This window comes from Tamandua tetradactyla, chromosome 16, assembly GCF_023851605.1.
Source record: "Tamandua tetradactyla isolate mTamTet1 chromosome 16, mTamTet1.pri, whole genome shotgun sequence".
In the NCBI taxonomy this organism is placed as follows: Eukaryota; Metazoa; Chordata; class Mammalia; order Pilosa; family Myrmecophagidae; genus Tamandua; species Tamandua tetradactyla.
Window position 1 is genome coordinate 61,368,269 of NC_135342.1, and position 11,034 is coordinate 61,379,302.

Here is an 11,034-nt window from a genome sequence, read left to right on the forward strand (position 1 = left end):
CTCCCTTGGTCTCAGTCAAGTCCTAATCACTTCTAGATTTATGTTCATGCTCTAAATCTTGCCTTCAAGTTTAAGTATATCCCTGTCATTCTGATCCCTACTTTGATATCCCTGTAATTTTAAATTTAGTATCCAAAGTTGAATGTTTACAAGTCCCCTTCCCCTTCCTCCCAAAAAAACAAACAAGCACAGCTTGTTCTTCAGCCCTCTCCCATTATTCCTTGTCTTGGTAAATGGTCCCAGTGTCCACCTGGTTTTCCAAACGAAAAAACTGGAGGTCATCTCTAACCCCAGCTTCCTTTTCCTTATGCAACATTCAGTCACTGAATCCTGTTGGTTCGACTTGTTAGGTCACGTGAGTTCTTCCCCTTCCTTCCATCTCCGTTGTCATCACCCTAGCCCATACTACCATCTTTCCTTGGCCAAACCACCATTTCCCTCACGTGTTCTCTTTCAGCATTCTTAACTGGTCTTCCCACATCTCTTGCTCCTTTTAATTAATTTTCTATATAGCAGCTAGAGTAATTTTTCCAGAAGGCAAAAAAAAAATGTATTATTAATTTGTTGAAGTGTTTGTTTTTTCATAAGTTAGACTGGGAATTTTACTTTCAGGTGTCCACTTGCGAAAACAGCATTCCTATATTGAGCAAGGCAAGAAATGCCGTTATTGCGATGCTGTTTTTCATGAGCGCTATGCTCTCATCCAGCATCAGAAGTCACACAAGAATGAGAAACGCTTTAAATGTGACCAGTGTGATTATGCTTGCAGACAGGTAAGGATCTTCAGAGTTACAAAGTACTTCACCTCATCGGTGTCAGGATTTATCAAAGGGTTTTTGTGCATCTCATACAGGGGCTGTGTTTTTAAAACTTGTTTTAAAACTCAGCAAAATCAAAGGTCTTGCTCCACAATTTAACATCTCAGTCTCCAGCTCTTATATTCAGTCATAGCTTACTGCCCATGATGCAGACTACCAGCTTCTTTCTCAAAGATTTTTGGAAACTAAGTTCAGAACTAGAAGGAGAGGAAGAATCTGATCCTAGGGATGATGGTTAGGGAGGGAGCTAGAGGAGGAGCCCAGCAGGAGTGAGCAACCTGTGGATACAAAAAGTCTGTCAACCCCGGGGGTTGGGAGGTGGCTGGGAGCATCCCTATATACAGACTCAGGCCTCTTCTGCCATCTGGCTGTGTTTCAGGAGAGGCACATGATCATGCACAAACGCACCCACACGGGGGAAAAACCTTACGCCTGCAGCCACTGCGACAAGACTTTCCGCCAGAAACAGCTCCTTGACATGCACTTCAAACGCTATCACGATCCCAACTTTGTCCCTGCAGCCTTCGTCTGTTCTAAATGTGGAAAAACATTTACGCGTCGGGTAAGGGTCAAAACTTCACTTTTCCTATTAAGGTCCTTAATATCACCTTCTTGATCTTCCACTGCAAAGCAGGGCAGTTTTTTCCGCTGAGGCAATAAGTACAGAGATTCTTTATTGTTTACAAAGGGCAGTGCCCAACCAGTCATCCCCAGCTAGAGGGTTTCTATCCATGTGTGAACCATCTCACTGATGAAGAACTGAGTATCTTTGAGTAGATCTGATTGTTTAAAGTATTTGCCTTAGATGGATTGAAAACTGCACACCATCCCACCCCTTTAGTCTGTCCTGGATCTTCCCTTGTTAGTCTGCACAGGACAGGGAGCTGGCCTTATGGTTTCCCTCACATTCTCCTGTCCATAGGTTGCTGAGCCCTCTCCTCAGAGCACTCAGCTTTGTTTTCTGAGGTGTTCTCTCTGACCTTGTCCCAGTTTGAGACACAGTCTATATGGGAAGAGCATGTTTAATATATGTTAAAAAAGATACCAGGGCTTTCAGCCTTTCTATAGATACCACCACCCCACCCCAGTTTGATTTTATTAAACTAAAATAAAGAGAACTTCCAAACTTGGCAATTTGATCTTAGCTTTTTTAATAATGTGAAAGGGGGTTTTGTTCCTTTTGCTAGAATACCATGGCAAGGCACGCTGATAATTGTGCTGGCCCAGATGGTGTAGAAGGGGAAAATGGGGGAGAAACAAAGAAGAGTAAACGTGGAAGAAAAAGAAAGATGCGTTCTAAAAAAGAAGACTCTTCTGACAGTGGTAAGTGGCTTGTTTCTTGATATTAGTTACACATGCTCAGATTTTGGTCCCCAGTTTCCAGTTTATGAGTGTGTGCATGTTTGTATGTTTGTGTATGTGAGTATGTGTGTATGTATGTATGTCTGTATATATTTACAACAGCAAGTAGTTTATTCCTGGGTTAAATTTTTTTTTCCTCATGGCATTCCAGTGCCCAATAATATCTCATGCTGTGTTCAGTTAAATCCAAAGCAAAATTAATATCTTTATTCAGTAGCATATATGAAGTTCTCAAATTAGTCATCTTCTAAGGCCAGCAGAGTTTCTCCTCTATGTTTATAACTTTTACATTTAGGAAGCTGGTCTAGATTTGAGCAATGAATCTAATGGACATGAAGAAGGTTGCTTAAGCATCTTGACCAGCTTACGGTTTGACTGCCTGTGTCAGCCTAACCTTGAGATGTGTTCATCAAATCAGTTAAGGTCAGCTTTTCCCTTCCTACCTTTCCTCTCCATTTATAATTTGAAATCTTGCCTATTTTCCTACTATTGATGCTCTTTGGGGCGTTCTTTGCCTTTTTAGTCATGAAATCCAAGCATGAAGTATGCTTAGAGATGTTCAGCCTCATTAAGCGGGAGGGGAAGACAAGTCTTGTAATTTGAGAGTCACATTTGATCACACAAACATGTTCAAAAGTGTTGGATCCTATTATGTGAAGACTAGGGTTACTGATATCAGGTGAGAAAGCATATCTGTGACTAGATAGTTTAAGATTTTTATGGGAAAGCATGTAGAGTGATTTTATTTTTTGGAATTACTTTTTCAGAAGCACCATCAGACTGGAGAGGCTATGAATGGTTGCTAATGTGTTTCTAGTGATTCTCATTTTACCTTCTGTTTTGTTTGGTAGAAATAGTGGGAAGGGAATGAAATTTTTAAGGACTCCCAGTTACTTTATTGATTTTATTGTGAAAAATACTCATGAAGGCACTGGTTTTAAAATTTTTATTGTGGTAACAAGTACAATACAAAATTCCCCATGTTAACCACTTTAATGTGTATAATACAGTGATATTAATTACACTCACAAAATTGTGCTACCATTACCACCATCCATTATCAAAATTTTTCCATCAATCAAAGCACTAAGTTTTTTATATTTATATCTGTTACGAGGTCCCTTTTGTTTTTTGTTTTATCTTATTTTAACAAGGCCTTCACTTTGCTATCCAGGATTTTAGCTTTTTTTCTGGGATGATATTCTCCCAGTAAACATGAATTTATATTTTGCTGCCTTTTTAGTGAAAAATCTGTTTTAAACAGTATCTTCAGTCACTGGATTTTAAGTATGCTTCCTTTAAAATGACAGTTCGCATAATTTTTAAAAAGCATACCACTCTTTACTGAGAATCTTTATGGGATCCCTTTGTTTGGCTAAGAAATGGACTGTTAGAAAGTACCAACGAGCGTCAGAAGGCTCCAAATACTTGGGGACCTCTGTAGTTATTCTTAGTTGCAGAGCCTCTGTTCCATGCCATTCTTTTATATCATACTGCCATGTTCACTTCTGTGGCTCATCCCCCAACAAAACCAGCTTCACTCCCTACTAATCATATTTCCCTAGAAGCATCTTTAGAATAGAGAGATTATCAGTGGTTCCTAATAGATTCCTACAATTCTTTTGTCTTCTCCATTGCTGATTAGTAGGACATGGAGTTTAGTTCTGGGCCTTGTACCTAGTGTCTGTCTAACCCTCCTGGGGAAAAGGAGGTCAGTCTGGACTTATATCCCACTGTTGATGAAGGCCACACAGTCATACTTGTCCCGACCCAGAATTTCTCCTTGTTGGCCACTACAGAGTTTACTGCTATTTTCATGACTTTTTGCCATAATCTCTGCAAGCCAATAAGCCTATGACCCCAATAACCTTTTTCTTTGTGTCCTTTTACCCCCCCCCCCAATTCTGACTCAATTTATTTAGTTTTCTAGGCATCTGGCCAATTTAGGCAATAAGGGGCTTGAATAAGTTCAACAGGAAAGCATCTTGTTGACATACTACCACATAACAGTATGTTCACCACATTTTCACTTAGGATTTTAGTTATTTGAGAAATAAGGCATTTTGTCCTGAAGATTAAGAATTTATCCACAGATCTCTCAATTTAAACAATTCCAGAGAAAGAAGGTGCCTAACTTGTGCTTCTTATAGGAATGTGGGCAGTGTACTAACAGTTTGGAAAGTGGTGGGATTGGTTGCCTGCCTGCAGATGTGGGCAAGAGAAAGTTCCCCAAACCAATATCAGAGGTTTGAATTTTACCTGCTGTAGTTCAGCTGTTCCTTGCAGATCACTTAGCTTCTCACTCTGTCTTTAAATGAGGGTAATATCTCTTATTAAGTATAGTGAAGATTAAATGGAAAAGTTTTAAATTGAGATCCCCAATATAAATAAAAGCTGTGTTTGTGCAGTGCAGTGTGACTTACAGAGCATGATTGCACACATTATCTCAGTCCTTTTGATCCTCAAATTCCTGTGAAGTGGGAATGCTCTACTGGTTACCCAAGGAGATTGAGGTGTGGTCATTTTCTCCAGGTCACACATCTAGTAAGAGAATTGGGATGCAAAGCCATATCTGACTTTGGGTCAGTTTTCTTTCCATAATAGTTACCTGTACTTTTATGTATCACTTATTTTACCAAGGAGATAGTTAAAGCATTAAGGAAGGGGGAAAATGGTTTGCAATGACCCGTTGGGTCTGTTATAATTGAGAATTAAATCAAGTAAAAAAAAACTTGGCCTTAAAAAAAATTGAGTCCCAAAAGAACTCTTGCTGCTTATCCTAGTAAATAGGACCTCACAATGCATCAAGAAGTTCTTTCTTATCCCTTGATAAATAAACACACACATACACAGAGACCCCTCCTGCCCATTTAGAGAAGAACAGGACAACATTTTCAAGTTTAGTCTTCTACTTTATGTATAGTAGTTAGAGGGAACATTTGTTTAATTTTCAACTTAAATACTGTTTTGTGGGTGGTTTTATTATATGATTGGTTTAAGATGGAGTTGCCTCTAAGAATTTGAAATCCCAATATTTTAAGGTTTGACCTAAAACAAAAAAAGTAACATCTGATGACTTGCTTCACTTATGTAAAATGTGAATAATAATTCAGTTCGATTTGCTTAAATTTGGCACAATATCAGTTTATTGTATTAATGCTGATACCAAATATTCGGCAAAAAACATTTTAAAATGGGCTTTCTTAATAAAGAAAATAAATGTGTAACTAAACTTAAAAACATGTGATTAATTTCCTTCTACCATTCTTTTCCTTGCCCTACCACCTCTTCTTCATAATTTCATGAGAAGAAAATGCTGAGCCAGACCTTGATGACAATGAGGACGAAGAAGAACCTGCTGTGGAAATTGAACCGGAGCCAGAGCCACAGCCTGTGACCCCAGCCCCACCACCTGCCAAGAAGAGGAGAGGACGGCCCCCCGGCAGAACCAACCAGCCCAAGCAGACCCAACGTAAGTTGCTTGTCTCACTAGAGCTCAGCAAGCTGGCATCCTCTCCCAGCATGTTGGGAAGCCAGATGGGTTCTTTTTCTTTGGGGAGATGGGTACTAAGCCATGAGAACAAGTTAGGTCACATTGGGAACAAAGTCTCAGAAAGCAACTATTTAGGATTTTTATACTGAGAAAGATCTGAGGAAGTCTCTAGAGGCCTGTTATATTTCAGCAAGGAAGAATAGTAGAATGGATGCTTATGTTCTACAAGACAGGTGCTGTTAATGAGGAAGCGTTTTGCAGAACAACCAAAATCATAGTCAGCTGGCAGAGTTGATGTGGTAATAAATGAAGGGCCAAATTATAAAGGTGGAGGGGTAAAGCAGTTTCTCTGCTGAGATTATCCTCCTGAGAATTTCAGAACTGTGGATTCAAGTGCTGACATCTGATACATGAGAGGGCATAGTGGAAGTGTCTTTTACCTTACACCACTTTACTACAGGCTCTGGGGAACTCGGGTCTCTTCTACTCATGTATCCCTCAGATCTCTTAATGGAAGCTGACAGTTTAAATCACTGTGGTGGACCCTTTTAAAAAAAAAACGCATACTTTATATCTTTAATGCCCTCCTCATATAATGGAGAGGTAGTTATTAGTAGACCCTGGGAACCAACCAGCCTCTTCTTTTCACCTAAACAGACTTGAGTGAACACACTGGTGGGAGCCTCCTGGGTGGAAAAGAGATTTGGAATTTTTTAAATTCAGGTTCCTTGTTATAAGGGGGGCAACACCTGTAAAGCAAACCTCCATCAAAAAAACACATTGTATGTAGTATTCTTAGTCATGCTGGCTGTATTTTTGCCTCTCAGACTATTGTAAAAGTCAAATTTGTGACACACAGTAAAAGTGAGGATTTTAGTGTGTAATTTGGGAGGCATGTAAGAATGATTGTCAGCATTTTTGTGTTTTTGATAGTTTCTTGAGTACTGGTATGCCTTTTAGGTCTTTAAGTCTTTTTGTTGACTTTTTCTGTATCACTGTTAAGTGTTTCTTATATTGCTGACATCCTATTCAATGTTAAGTTTGGGGGAGCTTTAATGTAGCCTTTGTTTTGATCCTGCTCTTCTTTGCCAGCAACAGCCATCATTCAGGTTGAAGACCAGAATACAGGTGCAATTGAGAGCATTATAGTTGAAGTGAAAAAAGAGCCAGACGTGGAGCCCGTGGAGGGGGAGGAGGAGGAGGCCCAGCCAGCTGCCCCAGACGCCCCCAATGGAGACCTCACACCCGAAATGATCCTCAGCATGATGGACCGGTGATGGTGGGGCCTTGCTCATCACCAAGACTGCTCTGGGCTGTGTTTAAACGGCCTGCATCTTAATTTTTCTCCCTTTCTTCTTTGGCTTTGGGAAAAGCATCATTTTACACCATTTTACCAAACATACTGAGAACTGAAACTTCAAGAATGGTGTTAGAAAAATGTGATTTACCTAGAACTTGCTGTTTGATGTTAGCAAATCATGGAATGTTCTGAGTCCCTGAGGGTTTACTGTGAAGTGCTGAGGACAGTGTTGACGCCTAACTAGTTTTCTTAGATGGAAACAGAGACATTGAACCCTCTTTTTTGATAATGGTAAACCACTCCACAATGGCCACCGGGTTTCCCAGAGTTCTATGGTCTTCTTCCCAGGAGAGTTTTTAATTGTAAATGCAGACTTGGGAAGGACTTAGACTTTTAAACTGTTTTTTGCTTTTGCTTTTCCCTGACTCCCTATGTTTGGAGTCAGCTGCACACCAGTAGTATGGCATGCTACAATTGGTTTCTTTCCTGAAAGCTTTGCCTCTTTCTTGGCAAAGTTTCTGGTATGGTCAAGCTTGTAAATAACTTTTTTTACATTTTAATCTTTTCCATTAATTAAGAGGGTGAAAAGAAGTGCAGTATAAGAAAACCCAGCATTTTAATTACTTGCAAATTAAGTTACCACAGACTGTAGTTTGTAAATGTTGATGAAGAATTGGATCACAATCATGTAGCAGAATGGCACCCAGACTGCTGCCCACAAGTGACGGACACCCACGTGGAAGATCGTGATTGCCAGCCCATGGAGCCAGCATTTGAACCTTGTACAATTAACTTTCATTTATGATTTCCCATCTACATTTTCTTTGCTCTGTTTGTAGCTGAATTTTGTGTTTTCTGAATCCTCTGCTAAAGCAGAAGGGTGATAATGAGTGGGTCATAGGAGCCCTTAAAAGCTGGGCCAGAAAATTTCACTATGTCAGTAATTTAAACCTTGGATTTTCAAAAAAAGAAATATATATATATATATAATAATGTGAAGCAAAACCAACTAAAAAATAATTCTTGCACATGAACTGTCACATGTTTAAAATGTGTTTTTTAGAGAGCCTCAGTCTTGCTGATTTCAAGCCCTTTTTTCTTCTGTGTATTGCTTTTAAGAGAGCCATCAATTAGCTATCAGACTAGGTTGATGCATTTTGTACTTAGCTGTACTGTGTGATATTTTTTCATTATTTTAGGACGCCAACATGAGACCTGTAATAAAATATGTAATGGGGTTGGAAGCTGGGGAGGAGGATTTACTGCTGTACAGCTAATAAATCATAACGAATTAACAAGTGCTCTAAACAATCCAGCTTGTGTGATTCTTGCCTCTTCTGGGGTGGAACCTTCCCAGAGGATCATCACATCCTACCAAGCAGAGCCCACAGCTCCCAGGCTGTATGGTCTTCCTGCCCCTCAGAGGCAAGCCGAAAGGCAATTTTCTTCGTGTTGTTCCCAAGGATGGCCAGTTCCTCTCTAGCAGATGGGAAGAGGCAAATGACAGAATGTTGAGTGTATCTTGCTGCAAGTTCAGCTCCCCAAGGGTGTGTGTGAGTGGGGAGACAGCTGCCAGGTCTCCATGGCCTGCCTTAAGAGTTAACAGCCACTCAGGCCAGGAGTTGGGCCACAGAGCTCCTTATGGAAGAGGTTGATAGGAGACTGCCCTCAGGCTCACAGCTCAAGGAAGACTGGAATTAAGACCTGGAGCTCTGCCAGGTAGGTACGGGGAGCAGAGAAAAGTTGGGCCTAGTCTGCCCTAGAGAAGTTCATTTGAAAGGGGAAACAGATGCACAACCACCAATCTGCAGGAAGAGACTCCTAGGTAGTAAGGCTGCTTGTTAGCAAGCATAATAGGAAGACAGGACAGAAAAGGAGTCACATTAGGAAGTTTATGCATCAGTGAAAAGTCATTGCTACTGGTCATTTCTGGGCAGGTTGAAGTGAAAGTTTCAACCAGTAATTGTGGAGTTTTTTAAACCATAATTTGAATTTATCAATTTTCAGTGAGAGTTAATAACAAAAGGAGATGCGTATATCCTTCATCTGGCTTGGGTTATCCATGCAGTTGAGGTTCCCAGGAAAATATAATTTGGAGTCTCTGGACTCTGAGCCAGACAAGTCAGCTCCTTGGACTGAATGTTAGTAGCCCAGGCAGTTAGAGCTCCAGGTCTTCATCCAAGTCATGGGCTAGCACCCCACAGAGACCAAACTACTTCCTGCTAGAATAATTTCAATGGGCACAACATTTAAAATACTAATTTTTGGTTTGTAATGGAAAATCTCTATAGAATAATGAGGCATTTATCTGAATCTTCAGTATGTCAGTTTTTCATTTCAGATTAAATACATTGAAATTGTTTACTAGTTTAGAAATGGATTTGTTTTTGGTGGGGAGAGAGGCTAGAAAAGTGACATGATGGAGTTAAAAGACGAAAGGGATCCCCCATTGCATAGTCCATGATGCACCTTGCCTGACTCAAAGTTAAAACCTTCAGTACCAGAAGCCAGTTCTCACCCACTATCACTTGTAAGAAAGTTTTTGCTGGGGAATTGATGTCTACCTTGTCTGCAGCTCCCTTCCTCCGTGTTAGACCATAGTTGATGCTGGGGTGGAAAAATAATCTATTTTCTTTCCACACCTTGAGCAGCATTACTCCGTCCATTGCTGCCCAGCTCAGCAAGCACCTGAGTACTCCATTTGCTTTTGCAAGTCCTGTATTGTAAGCCTATCTGCAGAGAGCACTGGGAGATGCAGCCTGGCCCACCCTGAAGGCAGGCCTACCCCCATCCTGTACTGGCTGCACTTCTCATTCTTACCTCATGGTGACCTCTTAGCATTTCCTAAGCACCCACAGAGGGTCATGGTGTCCGGAACAGAGATGGGCTTGGACAAGCTAAAGGCTTCTGTCCTTTTCACTGAGTCACTGTTACCTCTAAGAGCTACATCCTATGTTATCCATTGTTATGTTTATTTTGTCACTACCATACTGACCACCAGCCCTGCCCCAAACTCCATGCTGATCCTGGTTTCTCCCTCAGCAGCCTCCTGCCTGCCCCAGGTGCTGGAGCATTCTTCTGACACAGGGACTGATCCCAGCCAGCGTTGCAGCTGGCCCAGAGATGTCAACTTGTTCGGTGTGAAACATCAGGTAACGGGTAGGGCCAGGACTTAAATTCATGCAGTCTGCCTTCAGAACCTGCATTCTTGACCACTTTGCCATACTTTAAGTGGGTGAGAGCTACTTAGTTCTCACCCTAAAAGCCGTTTGTGAACTCTGTGGTTTTAGAAGTAGTCCCAGATCTCAATCCTAAACTCATTCCTCTAAAACAAGGAGGCAGTAGATCAGGGCTTCCTCTTGCTTTGAGTGAACTTGCCACAGCATCTTCTCCACTTGAGTTCTCACCTGTCAGACTTGAGCTATTTTGCCATATGCCTATGGCCTGAATGGAGAAGGCCTCCCCCCAACTTGCTACTATTCAGTTTCTACTTTCCACTTTGTCACAGCCTTTGAATCTCCTCAGCAAGTGGGAGGTAAAATTTGGGGAAAGGGGCGGAGGCTGTGCATGGTAGATGGCAGAAGGATGCTCTTGTTGCTCCCACTGTCTCCGAGCCCCAAGGCAGGGGAAGGGTATCTAGAGATGGGAAAGGACTAAAGAACCACTGCCTAGTATCCCTCGCCTCTCCGGGATATTTCACCTTCACCTGGCTGTGCTATGGGCAGGATAGAAGGCCGCTCCCTATTTCATAAATTAGATTGGAATGGAAAAAAAAAAAACATTTTAATCCCCTCTTGGGAACCCTTCAGAATCTATATCCCTGCTCTTTTATAGGGCTCCATACTACTGGCTGGCAGCCCCCCCACCCCACGACATTCTGAGCCCTCCCAGGCCCAGAAACACTAGCTTCCCTCTCCTGGTGACCCCATTCTCCCAACCCTACAGCTTGTTGAGAACGTAGACATGTGTTTGGCCCACATGTACTGGCCTTGGCTCATTAGTCACTCCATCTCTTCCTGAGGCCCTTGGGGGTTCAGGCCTTAATCCGAGGCTGTGCCCGG

General features: G+C 41.6%; 1 protein-coding gene across 4 annotated transcripts in view; it reads left to right on the forward strand.

The window, feature by feature from the left end:
* Window positions 1-7,968, forward strand: part of CTCF (CCCTC-binding factor) — a 45,128-nt gene extending 37,160 nt beyond the window's left edge. For 3 of the 4 annotated variants that reach the window (XM_077132743.1, XM_077132744.1, XM_077132745.1), the window contains 5 exons: window positions 613-773; window positions 1,198-1,380; window positions 2,006-2,141; window positions 5,491-5,652; window positions 6,766-7,968. In XM_077132743.1, coding sequence (XP_076988858.1) covers window positions 613-773; window positions 1,198-1,380; window positions 2,006-2,141; window positions 5,491-5,652; window positions 6,766-6,950 — 827 coding nt within the window. In that variant the 3' untranslated portion in view covers window positions 6,951-7,968. The other variant, XM_077132746.1, reaches the window with a different exon arrangement.
* Window positions 7,969-11,034: the final 3,066 nt, after the last annotated feature.